The sequence below is a fragment of the Medicago truncatula genome, chromosome 4 (genome assembly GCF_003473485.1).
Source record: "Medicago truncatula cultivar Jemalong A17 chromosome 4, MtrunA17r5.0-ANR, whole genome shotgun sequence".
NCBI lineage: Eukaryota > Viridiplantae > Streptophyta > Magnoliopsida > Fabales > Fabaceae > Medicago > Medicago truncatula.
Genome location: NC_053045.1, coordinates 55,811,948 through 55,839,465, shown reverse-complemented (window position 1 = coordinate 55,839,465; position 27,518 = coordinate 55,811,948). Strand labels below are relative to the sequence as shown.

General features: G+C 34.4%; 3 protein-coding genes across 10 annotated transcripts; all 3 read left to right on the top strand.

Annotated features, from left to right (window-relative positions):
- The first annotated feature begins 5 nt into the window (after positions 1-5).
- On the top strand, positions 6-9,699 carry LOC11444450 (spliceosome-associated protein 130 A). Of its 6 annotated transcripts, none has more exons than XM_039833324.1 (8): positions 6-3,359; positions 3,672-4,163; positions 5,112-5,267; positions 5,363-7,254; positions 7,350-8,471; positions 8,574-8,641; positions 9,162-9,246; positions 9,393-9,699. In XM_039833324.1, exons 1-3 carry the CDS (start codon positions 312-314, stop codon positions 5,247-5,249), a joined length of 3,678 nt encoding a protein of 1,225 aa, XP_039689258.1. In that variant the 5' UTR covers positions 6-311; the 3' UTR covers positions 5,250-5,267; positions 5,363-7,254; positions 7,350-8,471; positions 8,574-8,641; positions 9,162-9,246; positions 9,393-9,699. The 6 variants fall into 6 exon arrangements, with proteins under 6 accessions (XP_039689258.1, XP_039689260.1, XP_024638584.1 ...); XM_039833326.1 differs by having other exon boundaries at positions 9,147-9,246; XM_039833327.1 differs by having other exon boundaries at positions 555-696; positions 900-3,359; positions 9,162-9,699.
- Positions 9,700-11,299: 1,600 nt separating this feature from the next.
- Positions 11,300-14,478, top strand: LOC11442877 (probable glycosyltransferase At5g20260). The gene is made up of 4 exons (XM_003609368.4): positions 11,300-11,782; positions 11,953-12,110; positions 13,252-13,606; positions 13,718-14,478. The coding sequence occupies exons 1-4, from the start codon at positions 11,570-11,572 to the stop codon at positions 14,384-14,386; spliced, it is 1,395 nt and encodes a 464-aa protein (XP_003609416.2). The 5' UTR covers positions 11,300-11,569; the 3' UTR covers positions 14,387-14,478.
- A 990-nt stretch (positions 14,479-15,468) lies between these two features.
- Positions 15,469-26,740, top strand: LOC11443685 (N-alpha-acetyltransferase 35, NatC auxiliary subunit). Of its 3 annotated transcripts, none has more exons than XR_003011512.2 (16): positions 15,469-15,749; positions 15,861-15,928; positions 16,220-16,375; positions 16,657-16,824; positions 17,266-17,416; positions 17,992-18,071; positions 20,299-20,568; positions 20,642-20,785; positions 21,485-21,619; positions 22,234-22,332; positions 22,816-22,863; positions 23,740-23,944; positions 24,149-24,267; positions 25,069-25,137; positions 25,709-25,894; positions 25,977-26,075. XR_003011512.2 is itself a non-coding variant. In XM_024782344.2 (16 exons), exons 1-16 carry the CDS (start codon positions 15,623-15,625, stop codon positions 26,420-26,422), a joined length of 2,178 nt encoding a protein of 725 aa, XP_024638112.1. In that variant the 5' UTR covers positions 15,470-15,622; the 3' UTR covers positions 26,423-26,740. The 3 variants fall into 3 exon arrangements, 1 of the variants encoding a protein (XP_024638112.1); XM_024782344.2 differs by lacking the exon at positions 25,709-25,894 and adding an exon at positions 26,183-26,740 and having other exon boundaries at positions 15,470-15,749; XR_003011513.2 differs by lacking the exon at positions 25,709-25,894 and having other exon boundaries at positions 25,049-25,137; positions 25,977-26,057.
- The last annotated feature ends 778 nt before the right edge of the window (positions 26,741-27,518 follow it).

Here is a 27,518-nt window from a genome sequence, read left to right as displayed (position 1 = left end):
CCTGCACTGCACGTACGTTCAAGTTCAACTCAAGACATACAGAACTCTTGGATTAAGGGCAAATTGGGAAATTCAGGGGGCATAAAAGATTTTTGGGTATTACCAAATAAAAAAAGCACGGCCCATATTCCAGAATTATTTTCCTTTCCTTCACTCATTAGAAGAGTATATAAACACCATTCTCCATAACCAAAAACACGATTATCAAATCGTAATCGATAACCCAACCGCTATAACCGTAAACCCTTCACAATTACCATATCGAAATCTCTAAAACCCTAAACCCTTCTGTGCATCGCTTTGTCATAGCCATGTATCTCTACAATCTCACTCTGCAACGACCCACCGGCATTGTCTGTGCAATCAACGGCAACTTCTCCGGCTCAGACGACGGTATTACCCAAGAAATCGTCGTCGCCAGAGGCAAGGTTCTCGAACTTCTTCGCCCCGACAAATTTGGCCGCATTCAATCAATCCTTTCCGTCCAAGTTTTCGGCACCATTCGCTCCCTGTCTCAGTTCCGTCTCACCGGAGCTCAGAAAGACTTCATCGTCGTCGGTTCTGACTCCGGCAGAATCGTAATCCTTGATTACAACAAACAGAAAAACGTTTTTGATAAAATTCACCAAGAAACTTTTGGGAAATCAGGTTGCCGGAGAATTGTTCCTGGTCAGTATCTTGCAATTGATCCTAAAGGTAGAGCTGTTATGATTGCTGCTTGTGAAAAAAAGAAGCTTGTTTATGTTTTGAATAGAGATAGTTTAGCTAGGTTAACAATTTCTTCGCCTTTAGAAGCAAATAAATCTCATACTATTGTTTTTTCAATTTGTGCTGTTGATTGTGGTTTTGAAAATCCTATATTTGCTGCTATTGAATTGGATTGTTCTGATGCTGATCAGGATGCTACTGGTGTGGCTGCTTCTCAAGCTCAGAAGCATTTGATTTTTTATGAACTTGATTTGGGTCTTAATCATGTTTCTAGGAAGTGGTCTGATCAGGTTGATAATGGTGCTAATATGCTTGTGACTGTTCCTGGTGGTGCTGATGGCCCTAGTGGGGTGCTTGTTTGTGCTGAAAATTTTGTTATTTATAAGAATCAGGGTCATCCGGATGTTAGGGCTGTGATTCCGAGACGTGCTGATTTGCCTGCCGAGCGTGGTGTTCTCATTGTTTCGGCTGCTATGCATAAAACAAAGAATTTGAAACCTGAGGAGTTTAAATTGTTCTTCCTTTTGCAGACTGAGTATGGTGATATCTTTAAGGTAACTTTGACTGACGGTGGTGGTGACCGTGTCTCTGAATTGAATATTAAGTATTTTGATACTATTGCTGTTGCTGTATCAATTTGTGTGCTCAAGTCGGGGTTCTTGTTTGCAGCTTCCGAGTTTGGGAATCATGCATTGTATCAATTTAAGGGAATAGGGGATGATGATAATGATGTGGGAGCATCGTCTGCGAGTCTGATGGAAACAGAAGAGGGTTTTCAGCCTGTGTTTTTCCAGCCCAGGAGACTCAAAAACCTTGTTAGGATTGACCAGGTTGAGAGTTTGATGCCTGTCATGGATATGAAGGTCAGTAATCTCTTTGAAGAGGAGACTCCCCAAATTTTTACTCTTTGTGGGCGCGGTCCTCGGTCATCTCTGAGGATCATGAGAACTGGTTTGGCAGTTAGTGAGATGGCGGTTTCCAAGCTTCCTGGTATACCTAGTGCTGTTTGGACTGTTAAGAAGAATGTTATGGATGAGTTTGATGCATATATCGTTGTGTCCTTCACAAATGCCACACTTGTGCTTTCTATTGGTGAGACTGCTGATGAAGTCAGCGACAGTGGTTTTCTGGATACTGCTCCCTCCCTCGCTGTTTCTTTGATAGGCGATGATTCTCTCATGCAGGTTCATCCAAATGGTATTAGGCATATTAGGGAGGATGGCCGTACGAATGAGTGGCAAACTTCTGGAAAGAGGACAATTGCAAAAGTTGGGTCCAATAGACTTCAGGTTGTTATTGCGCTGAACGGTGGGGAGCTTATATATTTTGAAGTCGATGTAACTGGTCAGCTGATGGAGGTGGAGCGGCATGAAATGTCAGGAGATGTTGCTTGTTTGGACATTGCTCCAGTGCCTAAAGGCAGACTAAGATCCCGTTTTCTTGCAGTTGGCTCATATGACAAAACGATCCGAATCTTATCGTTGGATCCCGATGATTGTATGCAGACTCTAGGTATACAGAGTCTTTCTTCAGCCCCAGAATCTCTTCTTTTCCTTGAAGTTCAAGCATCTGTTGGTGGTGAGGATGGTGCAGATCATCCTGCTAGCCTTTTCCTTAATGCTGGTTTGCAGAATGGTGTCTTGTCTAGAACTGTGGTGGATATGGTCACAGGTCTTCTTTCTGATACCCGTTCCCGATTCTTAGGATTAAAAGCCCCAAAGCTGTTTCCCATTATTGTAAGAGGAAAGCGTGCTATGCTTTGCCTGTCAAGTCGACCTTGGCTTGGTTATATTCACCAAGGACATTTCCTTTTAACGCCCCTTTCATATGAAACCCTTGAATACGCCGCGTCATTTTCATCTGACCAATGTTTTGAAGGTGTAGTGTCTGTTGCTAGTGAGGCATTGAGGATTTTTACCGTTGAAAGGTTAGGAGAAACATTTAATCAGAATGTTATTCCTCTTAGATACACCCCAAGGAAATTTGTGCTGCAACCAAAACGGAAACTTCTGGTGGTGATTGAGAGTGATCAAGGAGCACTTACAGCAGAAGAGCGTGAAGCTGCAAGGAAAGAGTGTTTTGAGGCTGCTCATGCTGGGGAAAATAAGACTGGAAGTGAAGATCAAATGGAGAATGGTGGGGAGGATGAGGATAACGACGATTCCCTCTCTGACGAGCATTATGGTTATCCAAAATCTGAATCAGATAAGTGGGTATCCTGCATCAGAGTTCTTGATCCAAGGACAGGAAATACGACCTGTCTTTTGGAGCTTCAGGAGAATGAGGCTGCATTCAGCATATGCACTGTAAATTTTCATGACAAGGAATACGGAACCCTTTTAGCTGTTGGTACAGCTAAGGGACTGCAGTTTACACCCAAAAGGAGTTTAACTGCTGGATTCATTCATATATATAGGTTTCTAGATGATGGAAGGTCTCTTGAACTTCTCCACAAAACTCAGGTTGAGGGTGTTCCTCTCGCTCTATGTCAGTTTCAAGGAAGATTACTTGCAGGAATTGGACCTGTACTCAGGCTATATGATTTGGGAAAAAGACGATTATTAAGAAAATGTGAGAATAAGTCATTCCCCAGCTCCATTGTCTCTATTCATGCCTACCGTGATCGAATTTATGTAGGTGGCATCCAAGAGGTATGTTTCTATACAATTTTTGTCTTTATTTGTTGAATATCTGGATATTTGAGTTAGACATTCCGACAATTATCGTTTGTTATGACTTCTGCCTTTTGCTGTTAGCATTTGTTATCGCATGTTTTCTTAAGAATGCTCCAGTTGGAAGTATACTATTTTGGAAAACTTGACTAAGGCTTCTATAAGGAATTAAAATTTTCATAATTTTGCAAACAGACAACATGTTTGTTCGCAGATTGAATGTGTTGCTACTCTCCTATTTCTGTTCACAAAATAAAATCTTCAGCTAATTGTGTTGTGTATTCTCTCCAGTCTTTCCATTACTGCAAGTATAGACGGGATGAAAACCAGCTTTACATATTTGCTGATGATTCTGTTCCAAGATGGCTTACTTCGTCATATCACATAGATTTTGACACCATGGCAGGTGCAGACAAGTTTGGAAATATCTTTTTTGCGCGGTTGCCACAGGATGTTTCTGATGAGATAGAAGAAGATCCTACTGGTGGGAAGATCAAGTGGGAGCAGGGAAAGCTGAATGGAGCTCCCAATAAGGTTGAAGAAATTGTACAATTCCATGTAGGGGATGTGATCACAAGCTTGCAAAAGGCTTCTCTTGTACCAGGTGGTGGAGAGTGCATTGTATATGGAACAGTTATGGGAAGTGTCGGTGCATTACACGCGTTTACTTCACGAGATGATGTTGATTTTTTTTCTCATTTGGAGATGCATATGAGACAGGACAATCCTCCTTTGTGTGGAAGAGACCACATGGCTTATAGATCTGCTTATTTTCCTGTTAAGGTATATACTAAACTATTATGCGTTTTTTCTTACAGTTATTCCAAATGGTTGCTTGCCATCCATACGGGATAAAAGCATCCTCTCCATTACATTTTCATGACTTGTTCTTCTGTCCGAGGCTTTTTATCTTCTACCTTTAATGAAAACATTAACACACCCAAATGTGTCATTTGTTCATTCATTTAGTGTAATTCTAACCAATGTAAATTGGAAATAACATAGATTAGACTCTAATCTAATAAAAATAGGTTGTGCATGTTCCATTCTTGTATCTTAGCTATACTATGCGTGCTTGATAGTAAAACTTTGGTTTTCTTATATACCTTTTGCACTGCTGTCAGTTCAGCATTGTTAAATAGCGGCACGCTTTAGCATAGCAGAATTTGAACAAATCATTATTAATCTACATTTAAATAACAAGCCTTCACTTTCATATTTGTGTATTGTCAAATCCTAAACTTGTTTGTTGAAATCAAATAAAAAAATTTATTTTTATTAACCTTCTGTTATAGGTTGATACTGATATTGTTGCTTTTGAGTGTATAAAATAGGTCTGTTCACTTTAGTTTGGTTTCCTTAGTGATTTTGGTTTTAGCATAGTGTAGCAAAATCCTTCTGGTTCAATTCTTACTCCTCCAAATATTGGTGGATTTAGAGGAGAGGTATGGTTCATTAGATTTTATATGGCATCAGGCTGAAATGTATTTGATAAAATGAAAAGGATTATCTTCCCCTTCCTCGATGAAATTCGTCCTCCTGTGAACCAAACAAAGATAGGCTTATCTCCCCTCCTCTCTCAACCAAACAAAATGTCTAATTATGTCCCTCCAATTAACCCGTCCCTTTTTCCTCATTTGAATGAAAGTCTTGATTCAGTTGCTGTGAAATTGTTGATCAATCAGTTTCTTTAATTTTTGACAATTCTGAGAGGCCTTCATATTTGTGTAGGATGTGATTGATGGGGACCTATGTGAGCAATTCCCAACATTGCCGATGGATCTGCAGAGAAAAATTGCTGATGAATTGGACAGGACCCCTGGAGAGATACTAAAGAAACTCGAGGAAGTACGAAATAAGATTATCTAACAGATGCTTGTTAGAAAGGTATGGTTCCCTATTTTTGTTTTGGGCTACTGTTTTTATAATATCTGTGCAATAGATCTTGATAACTAACGGACAGTTTCTTAATCTATGAACAGGGGGAAATTCTGCACCCGTGCAGTATTTATAAGAGACCTGCAAAATGGCAAGTCAAAAGGTCATTTACTTTTTCCCGCTTTGAATGGTTATGTCATCAAATTGTTCTGGTAGCTTCCTGTGCTGAAGTGATCACTGTTGGCATCTCCTGGGTTTTTATTCTTTCATTGTTTCTAATGAAACTATAGAGATGTGCTTTATATTATTAGTAAGAGGGAAGATGGAATACTGCACGTTTATTCTTCAGATTAGAGCTTATGTAGCAAATGCTGTTGTTTGAATAGCTTAGTTTTTATGTTGCCATGTAGCTATGTAGTTAAATTGTTCATATTATTATTAACCATGTTGGCATTCAGATTATTAACCTGTACCATTCACTTTCGAATGGAGTGGTGTCCGGGAGAGTGTTTCATAAGGTAGTTTGTATTTTTCTCTAGTGGTTTTGGATTGTTGTTTGTGGAGCGATCGGCTTGAGGTAGAGTGCAGGGGCATGCTGTTGGTGTGTTTTTGGTCTGGTGTTTTCGATTATGTGGTTGTGTGGAGTCTAGCGTGTCATTATTCTGATATCTAGCATTTGTTTCGTTTGTCTTATTTTACGTCATTAATCTTGTGAGTATGTGATTCATCATTGCCACGGCGGCTTCCATAAGAGTTGAAATCCTTCTTTTCCACCCCACTTTGCATAAGGTATTGTGCAGCAGGACTGTCCTTGTTAATGTTTCCAGTTGGAGAAATGTGATCAGTTTTTGTTATACTGTCACCAAAACTCAACAGGCAATAGGCATCCTTCACACCATGAGGTCCAGGAGGACCATTGTCATGTCCTTGAAGTATGGAGGCTCGTGAATGCATGTTGAGTTGGGGTCCCGTGAATACGGCTTCTCAGCAGGAACTTGTAGTTCGTTCCACATAGGGTTACCCTTAGTAATAGCTTCATATGTACTTGTGAACATGTCAGGCAACACGCTGTATTGGAATCAAGCAAAAACCAAAGTTAATTTTTCTGTACACATCATATCTCAAATTCTCAATAAGTAATTTAACATAATGATAATACCAGGCATCATTCACCTGTGCAATTTCTTCATTGGATGGCCAAATATCCTTCAAGTAAACATTCTTGCCATCCTTTCCTGTCCCTTAATATTGCAAAAAAAACAACCATCTAGTTAACAATTCAAGCATCACCAATTTTATTAACACCAATGATATAACCAAAAAGGTAATCAATTTTATATCTCATCAATTATGCCAAAAAACCATCTGTGTTAGAGAATTAGCATCACACCAAACAACAATGACCTCTATCAATTCTCATCAATGATGACCTTTATCATAATCCACAACATGCATTTGTTCAACTCATGAAAAAAGGGTCCCATCATCAAATTCCAAAGTCAAAGTACCGACAGTGACATGCAACTATCATAGAGTGATGGCTGACCTGAGAGGTAGCATAAATATTTGTATCTCCAAATTAAAGTGTATCATGTTCATAGGGTTGTGTAGAACTAATGGACTCAATATGTGTATTCATGAATTAAATAGTGTAGTTCCCAAAATTCTTGTCCTCCATATTGGGAACATTGTTCCTTTCAAACAGATGTGAAGGAGTCCAAGTAATGGATTAAATAGTTTGCAAATTCTTCCTTCGGTTGAAGCATAGGCAGATACAGCAAAAGGGAAGAGCACACCAATACAGCATTGAAAGAGCTAATAGTAAACAAAAATCAACATCGCACAATATTTTATCAAATAGTTTTCTTAGATCATATTGAAGTGCCCATATTTTCCTTAATATAAATCTGTCAGCCAAATATGACTTACCCTTTTTCCCCATTCATATGCTTGGTCAAGCACATATGAGCACTCCATTTCTTCAAAGCTCATTAAAGTAAACAGGAAGGCAAACTTTTGTTAGATCTTTCCCTATATTTTCCTTGATCATTGACCAAAGACTAACACCTTTCTCTTTCTCTTTCTCTACAGGGTCTGGCAATTTCTATTTGAAGAATCTACATATTCAAATGCATCATTATCAGATGAGAAAGATGAAACTCTTGATGATAGAATATCACAGGCATCAAAAAAGACATTGTCATCTTCATCTGTTTCTTCCTCTGCCACATCATTTCTCTCATTATCATCCTCAGATTCACTTGCACTTCCTTCTGAATTAAAAATAGAAATATAGTCATCTCTGATAACTAAGCCAGCCCCTAGAAGAGCAATAGAAGTAATGACCATGATCAAAATTGGTGTCCATTTCATAGCAATCACCTGTGCTCCAAAACAATGCATGAGTACTAAAGTTTGTCTTTTTTATTGTTTCTAATTTCTATATACAATACTGAATTTTTCATTCATAAATTGCAAAAAGGAAAAATATTTACTCAGTTTTCAACAAATATCTGCATTACAAGGTCAAAATTTTCATTATTGTCAAAAATAATACCATTGCGCGAGAAGAAGTGCGGCGGGTCTCTAGTAAATGGTTCATCTCCTGTATCAACATTCTTGACTTAGGGGGGCATATTACACCTTATCTTTCTCATAGTAATATTATTCGCCGCAGTACTTTTATCTGAGGCAGACAACTACTTAATCTGAGGAGAATTTTCAAGAGTCTGATTAGTCAATGAAATTGAACTCTGTGAGGCACCAAAACCAACTCCATCATGCTCCCTTGAATCAATATTTTTACTTTTTACCAACTGAGAAATTGTAGAAATTCCCATTTTCGTCTCCAAACATGGCTTCACTGCTATGAAACTTTTCTTGAAACCTACATTATCTAACTTCAACTTTTTATTTTACCAACATCTTTCTTCTCAAGTAAAATATGAAAATTATTTCTATCCACTCCAAGTTCAGAAACTAAACTACTACATCTTTGCATAGTTATGCACTCCTACATCTTCAATAATGGGAATATTCACACTTTCTCCACCATAAGAGCATTATTGAAATCAGAAGAAGATCAAGGAGCTCTTTCATTTTCATATGGAACCAAAATTGACTGAAACAGTAAACAATTAACAGCAATTGCTCCCAACAAGAAAAGCAATCTTTGGTTTCCCATTATAATGATTCTTTCGTTTTTTGTTGCTGGTTGGTGATTTTGAATTTCGATGTTTTGTTTTCGTGATTTTAGTGTTTTTGCATGTTTCTAAAATTTGTGTTTCTGATATAACTATTTTTGTATGTTTGAAGGACCCAATGATGTCAGAATTAAAATGAAAGCTAGTAGAATCTGTGGGAGTGATGTTCACCACCTCAAGGTAGATAGTTTTTCTGTTACATATGATGCAATATTCAATGAGAAAGAAAAAAAAAAATTAGATTTGATGAGTTTTGATGATAGTAGTGGCTGTGATATTAATAGCATTATTATCATTTTTCTGTACAATAGTTAGCATACATATTAGAAGTTTTAGCAATTAAAGGAAGATTGCAAAGAAGCTCTAATTTATATTTTTGTTAGTGAAGCGATTAATAATTTAATTTCTCAAGCATATTGAGGTTCATTTCTGCCTCATGGAATCATTTGAAAAATTTGATTAGAACTATAAAAGTCCCATTTCATATTCCTTTTCAGGAACTCCATCTATTACTTCTGAAAAATTTAATAGAAAAAAATTATTTGGATTGGTACTATGCTGTTGAATTTTGGTATCTTGGTGAGGGAATTTATGATCATTTGACATCCTGAGATTTTAACTTTTAATTTTCACTAATAGTGTTTGTATTCTATAATGTTTTTGTTATCTCATGATATATTCATAGTATGACAAAATGCAGATGAACATGGTTCCGGTACGAGGAGTTGATATTGTGTATCCTGCACTTGTCATTGTGAATATTACCCTGCATCCGTGAATAAATTGTGAGTGATCTGATCTTATATTACCCTATGTTGTTTGGTCTGGTTGTGTTTTAACCTTTGTTATCAATCAAATGTAAACAAAATTGAAGTTGCCAAGAATGTAATCCAAAATCATGATGTGTTATCTACTTATCTGATCAATGTAGAAATGAGTTTGAGGTTAGTGTGGAGAAGAGAAAAAATAAAGTATATTTCACTTCACTCAAGGTTGGCATCAGCTTGGAACTCACTATAAACTCATTTTACCATGGCTTTTTTAAGTTCCAAAATGTTGATTATAAAAGTTAGCTAGGGATAGATTTGGAGTTGAAAGTATGTATAAACTCATTTTTTATGTTTAGGATTGAGGGCAAAAATAAACATGTAAAAGGAATTTTTCTTCATTGTTCAAAGACATTGACTGCTATTGATGTATTATTATTAGACTTTCTGGTATGCTATTTTCTTGTTGTAGATATTGTTCAAAGATATTCTGAATTGTCAATGATCCATCCAACACAACAGCCTTGCAAACTGCTGTTCTAGCAGTTGCTTGTTTTGTTTGGAGTTTTCTCTCCTATATCATATCTTTCTAGGTCACCTTGCACATCTTGTATTGGGTTTATCAGTTTTCTCTGCTCAGTGCTGGTGGGTAATGAATGAGATTGAAAGTTGAATATGTCTCCACATTATAAGTAATGATTATGCTAGCACTAGACTCAAATTGCAATTAACCGAAGAATTAAGGTCCACTCAGAATTCCATGGAGACCCGTGATCAAGTCTCCATCACTACCAAAGTTTTTCTAATCTTTATTTAGTTTTTATTTTAAGAAAATAAAATTAACAACTTGCGGTCAGTTTCACAATTATTTTCATTTCATGTTTTCTCATGCTTTTAAAAAAAAATGTAATTCTTCGTGTGTTTCGTGATACATATGCTATAACATATACTCTTGCCTCTCACATTATAAGAAAAAAATCATAAATTTTAAGTTGTTTTAGGATACCAATTAAACATTAATGCTATTTTTTCAATTATACCCTTGTTAACTATTTATTACTTTCTTTAATTTATCTTTTTCATATCATTTATTAAGAATGATTTTGTAAAACAATTTATAATATCTATTTTTTATACAAAATTATATTTTTTAATGCATGTAAAATGGTCAAAACAACTTGTAATTTTAGACAGAGACAATCATCATTTGTAATATTCGTAAAAATATTATATAGTAAACTAATCAAAATGATGTTTAATTGAAATCATTAAAATAGAGAAGAATTCAATTCAGAAATTATTCAAGTTTACCATACAAATATAAAAATTAATTTAGTAAATAAACATTTTAATTTTTAATACCATTTTTGTGTTATATTTTATAAAGGTAAATAGATAATTTTTATAGTCTATTTTATGGAGTAATTTGGTAAGATTTCCTATAACGTTTTAAGGAAAAAAAAAATGGACCCATTTTGATTTGTTAATAAACCATTAATGTATAAAAAATATATTTTGATTTGGCAACATTTAAAGTACATAAAGAAAATATTACTTTGACCATTAAAAATAATAACATGACGATTTTTATTCGGCAATGATTAAAATATTAAGAAAATGATTCGGAAACTCAATTACACCAAATTTCTTTTGACCAATTTCATTTGGCAAAATTTTAAATGTTAAAATATGAATTAAGAAGTAAAATTGCATTCTTTATGGTGGATGAAGGCTAATAATGCCTAGAGATGGTGGTCAGACCCCTTGATTTGTTTGGGGATCGACGAACCTGTTTTTATTGTATATAACTTATGTGACAGATTGTTATTTGGGGTGGTCTGTTCGGTACACCTTTGTACTGAGGAGCACTCACCGCCAGTGTTAATATATTCCATTTTTATGTCTTAAAAAAAATGATAAAGTGAGAAAAACATTTTTGATACATACATTTGAAAGAAAAAAAACTTCAAATAATATAATATAGATAATAATACACAATTAAGTGCCTCCCCCATGACCTCATTCAAAAAACGTTTCATGAAACATTAACCAACTATTCTTAACCAACCATGAGAAGTGAGCTTGTCTTCTCTAAAGGGTTATAGCTAGCTAGCTTGGTCATTCTCATATGTTATGTTAGCATATATAGGAGTATTAATTAATTTCAACAATCCCCCATGCCCATGACATCTCTCTCTTCCCATTCCCTAATTCCTTTGTACTACTAATTATTATTATAGCTTATCATAGGAGCCAAACCAAGAGAGAGAAAAAGAGAGACCAATATAGAAATACTACTAGTGAACTATTTATCACCAAACTAATCAGAAACAAAATAGCCATGGCAGCAACCTTGATAATGAACTACTCATGGCTTGTATTTCCCGTAACGTTGTTCATCATTATTTTCTTCGTTTATTATCAAAATGACTTACTTCTTCTACTTCCTACCATCAATCTCCCACCTCCAACAAACAATCTCAAAACTCTGGAAGCTGCAGCAGCTGCTGCACCTGCTCCCTTGTCATCATCTGTTGGTCATACTATCATCAAAGTTTGTCCTTTTTAATTTCTTTATATAAATATTGAATTGGATGCACATGAATCATGATAACATGTTATGTATAAATACCTTTATGCATGTTATTACTGAATTATATGTTTCATTATTATTTGTGTTATTAATTAATTACATGCATGCAATATGCATGAGTGGTGCAACAGAGGGGGAAGAACGGTTTAGTGAGAATTGAACAAGAGTTGGGTGAAGCAAGAGCGGCGATTCGAAGAGCCATAAAAAGACGGAACTTCACAATCACATCAGAGATACAAGATTTTGTCCCCAGAGGATGTGTTTACAGAAATGCTTTTGCCTTTCATCAGTTAAGTAACTATACATATACATATACATACACTTTTAATTAGCTTGATCAAATTATTAATTTCATATATATGTTTTTATTGTTTCATCAAAAAAATATATACGTTGTTATTGTTGACCTATTTCTTATTTCAAAAAAATTCATGTCGCATCTGATACTCTTTTTTTTATTTTTTTTTATTTTGCTGTTGATGATGAAACGTTGATGTAAATTTAATTTATAGGCCTACATATATTGGAGAAATTAAAATAGGTGTTGGAATAGTTAAAAAGGCTACACCAATTATAAGAGTTTGAAATTTTTTCCTCATTATAAGAGTTTGAAATTACTTTTTATCTCAAACAAAATTGTACTTTGTACGTTTTACTAGCTAGTACTACAATCATTATTTTCTTCAACATATATAGATATTTGTGTTGTGGATATATTTTTGATGAAATAGCAAAATATCATTGATGTGTGATTTAATTTAAAGTGTATATAAAAACGATTATAATGTTTCTTATTGTAATGTGATGAACGTTTTTTATATTATTGTGACGTTAATTTATTACGTTTCAATTATCTTTTTCTTTATGACCACTTAATAAAGAAAGAGTCAGATGTTTTTATGCAAATTTTTAAATTAACTTATGCTTTGTTTGATTTCCATTTTCAAGTTGCGTTGAAGTTAAAACTACATTTTTTTTTTATCCTTTTCACAACAATCTATGCCACTATGGGCTTCCACCGTGAAAACAAACATATGTTTACAAGGGTTGAAAAATAATCTCCCAAAAAATAACAATAGTGAGTGATTCATCATATACTTTAATCACTTTGTTAAAAAAGAAATCTTATTTTATATACATACATTAACGAGTTGGGCAATGACTTGACAAGTTTACATCAATTTTTTCTTCCTTTTGAGTGATATGCCTTCTCGTGCACGGTGGATTATTAGTCCCGGAATTGCACTTGAAATCTTCATCATAAATATTGCTATGATGAACATTAAAAAAGTCACCATTCTTCACTCTTCACGCTTGAGAAGGTCCCTTTTTGGTATGGGACCATATATCATAAGTCATTACCATGTACCACTGTTTTATTTATTTTTGTCATGGCTGTAACTTTCATAACACGTTCTAAAATTCTTCAGAAGTCACAAAGAGATGTTGAAGAGATTCAAAGTTTGGACTTACAAAGAAGGTGAACCACCATTAGTCCATGATGGACCCATGAGTTCAATTTACGGCATCGAGGGACATTTCATGACTGAAATTGAGAATAGATTGAGTCCATTTTCGACCCACAATCCAGATGAGGCTCATGTCTTTATGCTACCCTTAAGTGTTACAAACATGGTGCACTACCTATACAATCCTCTCACCACATACTCTAGGGATCAAATCATGCATGTCACCATTGATTATACCAACATCATAGCTCACAAATATAGATACTGGAATAGGAGCAAAGGAGCAGATCATTTGCTAGTATCTTGTCATGATTGGGTAACAAATACACCAATGTTGATCTACTCACTTTAATTAAAGACTAATGTGCTGCTACTATATTGCTAGATCCTTACCTTTTAATGATGCATAGTTATTAACTTGTTGCAGGCACCAGAAATCTCAAGAGAGAGTTCAGGCAAAGAGCTTTTCAAGAACTTAATAAAAGTGTTATGCAATGCCAACACTTCTGAAGGGTTTGATCCTAAAAGAGATGTCTCAATGCCTGAAATGAACCTACAAGGTTACAAGTTGAGCTCACCAATTCCAAGCAAAGAATCAAATAATCGTTCTATACTTGCTTTCTTTGCTGGAGGGGAACATGGTATGATTAGAAAGACATTACTAGATCAATGGAAAGGAAAAGATAAAGAAGTACTAGTGTATGAATATCTTCCAAAAAAACTTAAGTACTTTAAACTCATGGGAAAAAGCAAGTTTTGCTTGTGTCCAAGTGGCTATGAAGTAGCTAGCCCTAGACTTGTGGAGTCTATAAACACTGGATGTGTCCCTGTGATTGTTTCGGATAACTATCAATTACCCTTTAGTGATGTTCTTGATTGGAGCAAATTTTCATTGCATATTCCATCAAAGAGGATAAGTGAAATCAAGACAATATTAAAAAGTGTTCCACATGCCAGATACTTGAAATTGCATAGGAGGGTGTTGAAAGTTCAAAGACATTTTGTGTTGAATCCACCAGCTAAACCATTTGATGTGTTTCATATGATTCTTCATTCAATATGGCTTAGAAGACTTAATATTAGGCTACCCCTTTGATATTTGGTAATTTCATCTGTACTAATTTATGTGTTGTAAAGAGTATTTCATTAACTGAAAATATTCCGTGTTGATTAAGCTATTTTATTTAAGATGAAAAATTTAGTGTAGCTAAAATGATTGAAAAAAAAAAAAAATGCTAATTTAGATTAGTTTCGATTGATTCTGAGGGCATCTTTAATGAATGATTTTGGATTGTTCGAGTTAATTTTTGTGGGCTCAAATTCCCATATGACATTTAAGCAATCGATAAACAACCTTCATTAATTTTACTTTTTTCTTTGTCAAGAAAGTTTTTTTTTTGTGGTTGCCGAGGTTTAAACCTCGAACCTTACATATATTATACATTATTCATACCAACTGAGTTAAGCTCACAAAAACATTCATTAATTTTTACTTTAATGGTGATTATAATAAACAACCAATACTTGGTTTCACCAATTTATAACTTTTTAATGATTTTTATTTTACAAATTATTAATTGTTTTTAATGATGAAATTTGTATTGCATGCTAAAACTCCGTCCTTTAATCACGAATTCAAAAAGAAAAAACACTCTCTTGAGAGTCGACACCTAAAACTCTAGTTTCTTCTCCTTCATCCAATATCTTAGTGCGACGTTGTTTTGTTCGCCGTCTTTGTACGATATTGTTTGTCTTTCTAGTCTTATTATGGTGTTTGTTTGTTTCAAATTGTTAGATCAACTTTAACTAATTGCACATTCAATCAATGACTTTGGTGTTGTCAACGTTGCAGATCCAGAGATATGAGTATTCCGAAGACTTGAATATAACCATGTTCGAAGGTTTATGTACTTTGTCGTTTTATGCTATTAACATGAATAATGTTGTGAGTTTGTTCCCATATTCATCTTTTTATTTTTATTTTTATTTTTAGTGAATATATTATATTGATGTTTTCTATCAATGAATATCGTTTATTTTTAATAAATAAAAACTCCATCCTTTAAATTTAAGAAAACTCAATTACTGCAGAGGCATGTAGATAAAGTAAATTAGAAAATATTTCAATAAAAAAAAAAGTAAGGCAACATGTTACATACATGTAGCTACCTAGCTTTAGTTAGTAGTATTCAGAACACGAAAGGCAATAAAGCATCACAAGACAAGTACAGAACGCGGCGCAAACTGAAGGAACTCTAAACCTCAAATTAAAGTCACAAACACACCCTCTCTATTCTATTCTAGTGGGGACAGTAACGTGAGCTTCAAAGCTATGGCGACCTTGGATCGCGCCAACGAAGCCGCAACAACCACCGTCCAATCCCGTCCTCCACGTATTCCCTCCGGTGATAACTCCGTTTGGGCCGATGTTTCTCCCCTCCTCCACGCCGCTTGCCAAGGTCCTCTCTCTCTCTCTCTCTAATTGCAATGCTTTCATTATCATCGTTTCCTACTTGATCACTCAATTACTTCTGCTTTTTTTTTTTTTAATCAGTTTTTCTTTGTTGCAGATCTTCATGAGGGAGACCTTATTCATGGAGATAATTTCAATCTCTTTGCTGCCATGTCTGCTCTTGAGGTATTCTTTCATCTTCCTACGGTTTAGGGTTTTCTATATCATCTTTCCTTTTATAACCATTTCATAGAATCATACAAATCTCTTTCAATTCACTTTTTTGACCTTATCTTCTTCTACCATAAGCTCTTGTGCCATTGTTTATCCAATCATGGTCTAGGTCTTTTTGAGCTTAACTCACTGCTATGCGTAAGAAATATCTATGCTAGAGATGTTTGTAGAGATGATGTTGGCTGTTTCTACAATTAACATTGATCGGTTTGAATTATCCCTTTTTATTTGATATTTTTGTAGATAATGGATCCAAAAATGGACTCCGGTATGGCTTCCACATACTACTCTCTTGATGAAGCTATTGAGAATGGTGCTGCTCCAGTTCCTGTTAGTGATGATAAAACTACTGATGTTCGATGCATAATTGACATCTTCGACCATATACTAGCATGCGAGGTATTTTCATCATCTTGTCTCTGCCTTCTATATATTGTTGCCTTTGTATCAAATAACCATGACTTTAGTTTTCTAGAGAAACATCTTCATTATGCGTGAGGCTGATGAACTTGAAATCTGGATATGATACATTGAATACATCAAAATATACCCTTTGTGTAATAAATTTTGAAGATGCACAAGCAATAACATTTGTTTGGGTTCAATATCTCTGTCTGTACTAGACAGGTCTTGATTATTTGTTTTTCTTGTCTTTATCTAGTTGTCATTTGATATTTCAGGCAACATGGCACAAAGGTCATTCCCTGGCACAAACTGTCTACTCTTGCCTCTATCTCCTGCGGCCTGAAAGGACATCATCGCATGCCCTGTTGCACTCTTTCTGCCAAATCATACGTGCAACCTGCAAAGCAGTTCTTTCAGTTGTCTCAGATTCACGTACACATGAAGTAATGTATTCCAACAGTTCTTTCTTTTTATCTCTGTTTGATAGGATCTTTTTTCTGGTTTCATCACATAGTTTTCAACTTTTTTCTGTTTGGTCAAATAAGTACTGGTTTTACTTCTTTTTGGAGAAGTCGACTATTTATTGTATTGTCTCTACTCACTAAATTACATAGAATGTTTGGATTCTTTGTTTCATTAGTTATTTCTATGGATCTTATGTTTTGCAATATTTATGTGTCACTGAATATTTACGCTGGCATGCAGCATTTCTCTAAGTGGATGGCATATGGATGTGCAGCCTTAGTTGTTTGCTTTCCTAACATATGCTCTATATGTATTTTCCATATTCCTTAAAAAAATGTATTTTCCATAACCTGTATATTTGAGCTGACAGATGCCACTATTTATTTTTTGTTAAAATTGCTGATATTTATTTGTGTCAGGAAGAAGATTTATTTATCATGGCATATGGACTTCCTTTAAATGAAGATGGAAATGAAAGGTGTTTAGCATTGTTAAATGCTGTTGAAGAAACAATATGTCGTCAATTGCGTGCTTGTAAAACTACATCATCAAAAAGAAGAGTGTCGGAAGGTATTTGCTTGTTGAAATTTGAAACCTCAACATGCTCTAGTGAGGCCTTATATTATGATATTGTTGTAAAATTATAGTTGTGCAGAAGGGAATGAAGTTGACACTTGGTAATAATGGTATAGAGTAAATAATTAATCTTTGAAGTTGATTACTCTTGAAGAATGTTGATATTTTTATGTTTGAAAAGGTTACAATTTTACAAATACTTGTTGTGGCAGACTTTTTGCCATTCTTTGATAATCTGGTTTCCTTGCTTCATCGACTTTTAATACAATCAAGTATATTTGAGTATGTGTATCGTATGCCTGGTCATTGTGAAGTCGCTCTTATAAATTTTCTTTACTGTATATATAATACAGGGGCAGTCCAATTAAGAAAAATAGAAGTAGAAGTGAGAAGTTAGGGTTCAACAACATAGACATTCCATTTATTACCCATACCTTATGGTGCTAGTTATTACAGTCTTTATGCTTCATAGTTGTCGAGTTCAAAATCATCTTGTCTTTCTCCCCAATGACAAAGGGTGTGCGACATATGCATATGCTTTGATTGACTTGTGACCTTTCTGGTTTCAGATATAGAGCCACTTCAAAATAATCCTGATCTGGAAGAAGGATACTGCAGAGCGCTGTTATGCCGATTACGTTTTCGTAAGGTTTTTTTTTCCTATGATTACTCTCTTTATAAAGCAATTCAATACTGCAAATAATGTTGATTACATTCTTGCATAGTTTATAACTAGACATAGGTTGTGTCGTTTTGCGATCAATCTGCAAATGTCAAAGATAAGAGGATAAAGAGTGTAAAATTAGCATAAAACCTTTCCACTTTCTTTGATTATCATAGTTTTTGTTTTGGTAAAGAAAATGAATGATGCCCTATATCTAATGCCCGAATCCGCTAAGCTACTTGTGCACCCATACTCGGAACCTTCTATGTTCTGAGAAGCATATGTATAGGTACAGCACCGGTACGAGTACCGGATGTGAAATTTTCAGAAAAACTAAGGCATAGATACGTCAAATATAAAAGATAAAAACTGTGTATTATATAACTCTGGGGAGCTTAAAATGTTGCAACCCCAATTTGTGATACTACTAATTGGTTGTATCAGTAGGAAAAACGTATAACCCATATGTCAAATAAAAAAATCACAGTTGCAACATCAAAGAAACCGGAAAAAGCAAAATGTCGTTTCCTATATTATTATTGTTATACATTTAAAAAGAATGCTATTTTCGCCACTACTATTATAATGCTTATTTTATTTTGACGGGAAAGGTTCTCTGACCACAATCTCAGAGAAAGCTAAAGTGAAAAGCCTAATCAAATGCAGTGCTATTTATACTATTTATAACCCATATGTCAAATAAAAAAATCACAGTTGCAACATCAAAGAAACCGGAAAAAGCAAAATGTCGTTTCCTATATTATTATTGTTATACATTTAAAAAGAATGCTATTTTCGCCACTACTATTATAATGCTTCTTTTATTTTGACGGGAAAGGTTCTCTGACCACAATCTCAGAGAAAGCTAAAGTGAAAAGCCTAATCAAATGCAGTGCTATTTATACTATTTAGAAAAATATAAGGAGAAAAGGGGCAATTAAAAGGTGATGCGATTACCTGTGATGTCTCAATGAAAGGTGGGGTAGAAAATCGAGAAATGGAGAACTATTTTCTGCTTGAATTAATGTCGTGAAAGGTAGAGTGTTCGATTGTTGTCTTTGCAGTCCAATAAAAGAATGAACGAAACAAAAATTTAAATTAATTAGACCCAGGTCGGGTCAACCAAGATGCTTCTAAATTATGCTTTGATATGATTTATGATTTGGCACATACTAAAAGCTAACCTTTATTTATTACAAGAATCAAATCCTAATTAAAGAGGAAAATGGATGATGATGATAATAACAGAAATACTATTTTTTTTAAGAAGAATAACAGAAATACTGAAGAGATAGTTTAGGTTATGCTAAGACAAGAAAGTAATATAGTTTAAAATACTTGTTCAAAAAAATATAGTTTAAAATACTCCAAAGATAATATCAAGATGTTTTAAATATTTTTATATCTTCTTCAAAAAAAAAAAAATTATATCTTACAATTTTGTGTCACCATGGCAATTTTGAAGGTTAAATGCATGACCTTCAAACTACCGTTGTTTCTTACAAATAGCCTAATCTTAGCCGGCTTTTCTGTTAGTGTTTGGTTGAAGGGAAATAGAAGGGGGGAGGAGTGAAAATAAGGACGCGAAGATCCCTTTTATAAAAGGGCTTAATATTTATGACTTGCTTGGGCTAAACTATCCTCACTAGTTTGTTCCTAGAAACTTTGACATGTTCCTTCACATTTTCTTTCCACTTTTCTCAAAGCTTCTTCACTCCAGTTCATTCATTTATGGTTTTTCTGCTACGTAAAAGATTTGGACAATATTTTTTGAAAACACAGTCACTGGTATAAGAAATTAATGTGACTAGACTGGTGCAATACCAGATTTTAAGCAAGTCCATCTCATTTCTCGTTCTACATAGATGCAGCCAAGGACACCACTTGATCCTCCTCTTTCTTTTTGCATCAGCAAATTCAATGATTTATTTTGATTTGCCTTCATTTAGGCAATTATAGTAAAAAAAATTGCCCCGCTTCCCCGCACTTTAACCCAAACAGAGGATTTGATATTATTTCCCCTCGCCTGCTCTTCCTTCCATTACCCTTCATTAAAACCCCTCCCGTTAGAGTACTTTTATTGAGTATGTTACTGTATTTTGGCTTTAATCTTTTGACAATTTAACTTTCATCAATTTTCACTTTCAGCTTTCTCTTGTCAACTAAGCACTCTTTTTTTTTACTGAAATCACTACATTTGATTTTCTTTCAGCATTTTTACCATATTTTGATGTCTATGAAACGACCCCATGGAGGAGGTTTGGAGTTGGCAAGGGAACACATAGCTTCATGCATTTCAGAGATTGGTCACATTCGAAAATCTTCAGACTTTCTTAGAGCTAGTGCTCCGGAAATGTCTGAACAAAATATAGAAAATACAACTGCATCTGGTTGTAAACCAATTGGCTTTGATGCTAGTTTAAATTGTAGATTATCAGCTCCAACACCGCCACGGGCAATCAAAATTTTTTGTTTGGAAAAGGTAAATATTTAGAGGGTTACTTTTAATACATGAAACTTTGTTCCATGTTACAACGTTTATTTATCTCTTCCAGGCTCTCGAATACTTTGTGAAACTCCTTCATGATCTAGACATTATATGTTCCTGCTCATTGAACCCATCATTGGAAGCTGCCTTGCTCTTTGTGGTTAAATTCCAGAAATCTCAACCTGATTTGGTTTCTAGAGCTCATCTTCAGGTGAATCTCAAAATGATCGATGATTTTGCTTGATCTGACGATTGTTCTCTTATCTTATTAACTTTTTTTTCTGCGTCTTCTATATAGACAAGCAATTTAATTATCAAGTATTTTTCAAGTAGATTTTTGTTTCACTAACGGCTGCCTCTTATGAGACAACCCTAGGAAGAGAAATATATGTATTCTTTACGAACTATAGATTTTTTTCCTTGTACCTCATTTAATGTATTGAAAATAATATGACAGTTTTTCTTCATTTACATGTTATAGGATCAGTCTTTCCCAAATGTACGATTGTATTTATAGACCTAATGTGTTGGTTATTAAGCACGAGTAATAGTTACAAAAAAATTTGTGTTGGTTATTAAGCACAAGAAATAGTTACACAAGAAAACGTTAAAGTGTTTGTATTATGGTACAAAAGGGAAATTCCCAGTCTGTCTATCAAGAATCATGATGTAAATCGTCATCCCTGGCTAAGCACCAGATTTCTTGTAAAACAGAATGCTAAAGGTATAAAAAGCAACATAATACATCTTCATGCATCTGATTGGAGTGTTGACTTTTTCATTGGTTTTCGTCCATTGCTTCGCTATTTCGTTGCCTTTAAAAGCATGCTTGACATGCATGATAGTAAATTTACTTCTGTTGTTTTGAACTCTGTTCGCCAAGCTTGACCCATTTAAATCCTGTTATCAGCTTCTGCTGGTCCAGAACGGGAAACTCTTTGGTCGGTATCCTATGTTTTCTATGATTACTAGAGCTGCTGGATTGCCTGAAGTCGTAGAGAATCATGACATTCAGAAAAACGAGTTTATGGTGCAACTTCAACAGGTAATGAAATTAAAGTAGTTTGGTATGTCCTATTTGAAGCCTATATATATATGCCTTTCACTCTTTTGCATGTGTTCCTGAACTTGTATCGACATGCATGCTCTTGTGATGAACAACATCTTTTTGAGTATCCCTCGAACAAACAAAAAAACATCTTTTTGAGTAAACTCAAATTGGCTCAATTACTGCCTTTTGTTTAAGCTTTTGAAAAAGTGATTTTAAGATTGTGTAAAAATGTACTTTATTTTTTGGAGACATGTATAAAGCAAAAGCTATTTTGTGTTTGATTACATTATTGAAATACACTTTAATTTTAAACTAGTTCTAATTACAATTTTTTCAGAAGCTGCTCAAAGTAGATTATCAAAATAATAAAAAAAAAATTATTCTTTTTAGAAATTTAAACAACGCTCAATACTGTTATTTTCAAAACAATTAAAGTGATTTCTTATACGAAAACGGAACAAATGGGCCCTTTTTTTTAATTAATCAACCTATATTTTGACTCACGGATAGTATTATTTGAATATGAATTCTATTCCATAAGAAAAGGCTTTGCAACTCACGATTTTAGTAAGACACTTTTTATAATCTGTACAATATTATGGATGCAGATGGTGATGAATTTACTCAAAATTATTTGTACAAATGCCGCATGGCAAAGGCGTAAGCTGGGGAAAATGCTACAAGACTGGCGTGTCACCTATGTACAGGTGTGTCATTCACTGTAGACATTATTACATTCTATTCTAATTAACACCTTATCTGTAAAGAATATGAATTAGATTTAAGAAGATTTCGATGGATGCTTCTTAATTCTTATCTATTTTTGGCACAAATGTTTGAAGTATAATACTTGGGATATTATTTTTTTTATTGGCATTATCTTATTCTGAAGAAACTTGTCTCCTATTTGGGGATTTCAATTGAAGCATTTTGTCTCATTTTGATTCTCAAGTCAGTAGTGTTAGTTTTTCACTGTAGTGTAGGAAACACCCCCTCCCCTAAACAAGTAGAAAACGTTAAGGTAGAGAATCAAAACTTGGTATAGTGAAAGAGATCAAATTGTCAATGTGTCCGAACATTTGGTGTAGGATTGCTTTATATAGTTGATGTGAATTGATATATTTTATGATTGCCCAGAAATTCATTTGACACGAATCAATATTGACCTAATCCTTCATTCTACTCTGCAGCTGGAGCTAGATTTCAAAAAGGAGTTTGGAAACACTTCAAACAACGAGGTTTTTTACTTGTGATTTTTACCTATTGTTTGGCTGAAACTGGTGCTTATATATAAGTTAGTTATCCCATGAGTTTGAGAAGTGATAAAATGTAAAGAGTTTAAAGGAATTGTGTGTCAACACTTAACACACAATCAATCTGATTTATATACATGCGTTGAAGTTATAGGTTTTTGTCCTTCAGACATAGAGGGTGGAATGTTTTACCCAGAATAATAAAGTTATATCGATGTTTGTTAGAATCAAATAATCAAAGCTTAATATTCACTACTTTCTCCAATTTAATAATCATGTTTTTTTAGGTTGTTTTGTACAAATCAAGTAATAGCTTTGATTAATAAGAAAATTTCAAATATACAGTTGCATTTCATTGGCTCATTCACCCACTTACTCTCTCTCAATGCTTTTCATAAATGTAAGTGCAAAATAATTGATAAGGTTAGAATGTAATTGACAAAAAAGTAGTTAATGTAACCTTAAACTTTGAAATGTCAGATACATTGGAACATTTTTTAACTTAAAAAATCGACAATTAAAAGAAGCAAATGGAGTATTATTACGATCAGAATTAGTAAATCGTATTATAATGAGAATGAACCAGTAGTTAATGAGATTAATTTTGTAAAATCGTTATTCTCCTTTTTCATTTATAACTTCTCCTTAATTTGTGTGAAATGACCTATGACAATTTTTGTGGGACGGAGGAGTAGCGTTCATTGTTAAATATTTTCCTACATTACCATAAGTCACAGTATTCACATGAAGTGAGTTTTTTTGAGTGTTGAAGCAAACATGTTTTTTGTGGCATAAGGTTTTCTGTTAGCTGTTATCACTGGAACTAATTTATTAATATGTAATATTACTCTATTCTGGCAGACTCTAGGCTTCAAAATATTCCAGCATATTCTTGTGTGGGTGGAAGAGCAAACTTATTGGATAGCTTTTCGATTTCTCACTGTGGGATTTGAATTGGAACTCTATGCTGACCATGATTATTGCATGGTGTACTGGTATATTTATATCGTGTTGATCAATCTTGCAGAGAAGAAGCATCTCCGGATGGCAATGAGCAGTGGCACTGGTATGTGTTACAGTAGTGTATCGTGGTTTTTTTTAATTAAGAAAAGTGATGGTATATGAGGAAATTGTCCTACAAATCAATGACTAATAGAGTGGTATTATTAGGCAGTATTTTAATTGTGCTTTTAGTTCTATGGCTTTGAAGACAAAAATTAGCTTATGGTGTCGCTGACCTCAATTTGTATCTATGCTACTTGTTGATAAGGTAAAAAGAAGACAAAGAAAAAAAGAGATTCTTTAAAAGACGCAGGAACGAACTTGCAGATCTCTCCAGCTGTGAGGTTTCTTCAGAGCCAAATATATCTAGCTGAAGGTTTAGGCATGGTAATACTGCATATGTTTCCTCAATGATTTGACTTAACAATTTCTTCTAGGAATTGTGATTTAAGACATCAGTGGCTTGAAATTTCCTGCCGCATCTGTAAGTTCTAGAGCTTGAGTTTAATAGTCCCTAGGTGTTAGAATGTTAGAGGTCAGCCATTGTTGAACAATGGAGAAAGCTTGAAGGAGAGAGAAGAGAGAAGAAAACTGTAACCGAATTTTGTATATTCACATTATTATTGAATAGAGAGAGATACGAGTATTTATAACCCTGTGCTAGCATGACAGCTGGTATAGCAAACTGCCAGCTGTCGCCAACTGTATCTAGCCGTCAATAGCTTGCACTGCAAGCCTTAGAACTTAGAATGCAAGATAAAAGTGCCAAGTGTGATTAGCTTATGCTATACTCTAATACTAGGTGGAAACTACCCTATTTTGCCAAATTGACAAGTCTTTTTCTTTTACTAAAAGTTAACATGACCACATTGACTGTGTGTATCATAATTAACTTTAACCTAAGGGTCTGTTTGGGACGGTTTCGGAGAGGGTTTTGGAGGGCTAAATCTATATTTTTAAAATTTTTGAAGAACAACATGATAAATGATCATATAATACTTCAACCGCACTTGATTGATTTTAGAAAGCATTTCATAGTGTCCGTAATTTAAAAGAGAAAAAGTAAGCCCTCCCCTCCCTTCCGCTCCAAAATCCTCCATCCAAACATACCCTAAATAATTTTCCAGCTTTGTTATTTGATTCAATTTAGTGGACTTACATTCTGCAGCAATCCAATTATTTTTCTAGATGCTAGCTGCTTTGAGGAATGAGCACAGAATTGTTCCACCACAAAGCCCTTTCAGTACCGAACACGAGGTAAGGTTTTCTGGTTTTCCACTTACAGTTTTCAAATGTATTACAAACTTCATTAAAGCATTGCAAAGGGTGTTTGGTAAATTTTATTCAGCGCTGGATTTTTAGTGTTGGTAGGTCAAGTGAAAGATTTGGTGTTTGGAAAGTATTTTTTTCTCAAAGTGCTGAAATAATATCCAAAGGAACTATTAGTATTAAGAGAAGAATGGGCAAGGTCACACTATTGGCCACTGTTTCAATTAGAGTGACGTCTTGACTGAAACCCAGTAATCTATCAGATTTGATTGTTTTGGGCGTGTTTTTTACTGATTTCAATTTATCATGTATTGATCAAACTCCGCGAAAGTAAGTTAAATGGTGATTCTTTCCATTATCAGCATTTGATTTAGTTTTCAATTTTTTTTTCTTATTTTCAAATCTGCAAAGCATCATATATATCCCAAATATCTGAAACTAAATTATGGTACGCACTTCATGTTTACCTTCGTGTGGATGAGTAGAAACAATTTATGTAGCGAATAATTATTTTTTAATCTTTTGCCTGAATACACTCGTAATCTTGTCACATTTATAGGGGAAAAATTTAAGATACATTGAAGATCTGTTAATACAGATTTGCCAGAAGTTAAGGAGAAACCTTCAGTAAATTATCTAAATTGCATTTAGTAATTTTTCTATGTTATCGGGATACTTTTTAATGATTCAAGCATTTGAAAGATACAGAGATATTGAGTATGGTTAACCCTCAACCTCAGCAACAGTAGGCACTATGAAAGAAGTACTTTTATTTTAAATCGAACTTTTCATTTGCAAATGAACTCACATATTGATACTTCTTCCAGATATTTATCCAGCAATTTGAGCTTTTATTGAAAGCTTGCCTTCCTGATGGCATCTCATATCAGACATACAAGGAATCAACTGCCCAGGCTAACTTCTCTGTGAGTATTCTTTAGAAAATTATTGTGTGTTTTGACTTCTTTAAAAATAGACGGTCGTGTGTTATTTTTTCAAGAGACAAACATTTAAATGTTTATTTCCCCTTCAGACCCTAGTTATGTGCGATTACTTCAAGGAAGCTCAGAAGATTGCAAAAGAGCTGAAAGGTAGTTTCGCCAATGACCCTGACATGATGGCTGAGCTGAGGAGAATAGAACAAGTAGCAGAACGCAACAACATTGCCATGACAGTCATTTCCCGGCTAGGAACACCTGATCCATCGGTGAAGATTTCTTTTACACTATGTCATCATCCTTTCTTTGCTACTGCTATTGTGAAGAGATCTTGATGACAGACTCAACCAATTTTGAAACAATTATAGGGTGGTAGGAGTGAATGCTTATTTGGCATTTGCAGTTGTAACACTAGTATTTTTTTTCGAACAAATTGTTGTTCATTAATATTAGATTGAAACTGTAATTTTTTTTAGGAAAAATAATTATAGCAATTTTCCTTCATTGGCTGCCCCTGGGAAGCAAGAAACATTTTTTTTAAGTGCCCGAGCACGGAGTGTCGGGCAACTTGTTATAGTTTGTTTCAGGTTGAGAGATTTCAAAAGAATTTCAGTTAGAGTATGGAAAATATCAAGGTAAGAAGCATCCCCTAATGTGTATCCGGCTTGCGGAATAGATAAAAAGAGTTTAAGAAGAAGGAAGTTCGTGGTTTTGACCTCTGCTGCTAACATTTTTTCTCTCCCCCTACTTAAAGTTTAAACTAACAACTACTACCTTAGTCCTGACTTTACTAACTTATAATAATTGTAAAATATATAAGTGGAAAATAATAAATAACTTTGGAGTAGTGTAATTTGTATTAATAGAGAATAAACTTGGAAATAAATTAACGTGACAAATTTTTTGGTGCAAATATAACACTTCATAACCAACAGTTTTTACTTTTCAAAATGTTTAATATTATTAATAAAAAAGGATTTTTTTTTTTCTTTTTGAAAAACATTTTTATGATCTTTTATATATAATCGTAAGAAATCTATGTCGTCAAAGCACAAATGGGAGCTGAAATCATGAATTTACTCATGGAAAGACTCTCACAATTGCGTGGGTCCCACCTCAGAGCATGGTCAGAGTCAACCAAGCATTCTTTCTAGGGTTGGGAATAGGCCAGGCCGGCCTACAGGGGTCTATGGCCTGGCCTGTTTAAGCCTGGTCTGGCCTGGCCTGTTTATTAAAAAGGCTAGGCTTAGGCTTTTTAAAAAGCCTATTTAAGTAAATAGGCCAGGCTTAGGCTATAAAAAAAGCCTATGAATCCTAATAGGCCGGCCTGTTTATGCATGTTAGGCTTCATAGTGGACTTTTTAAATAGGCTTTAAAGCTTTATAGTGAAATATGTTTTTAAGGCCTTATAGTGATAGACAAATCTTACAC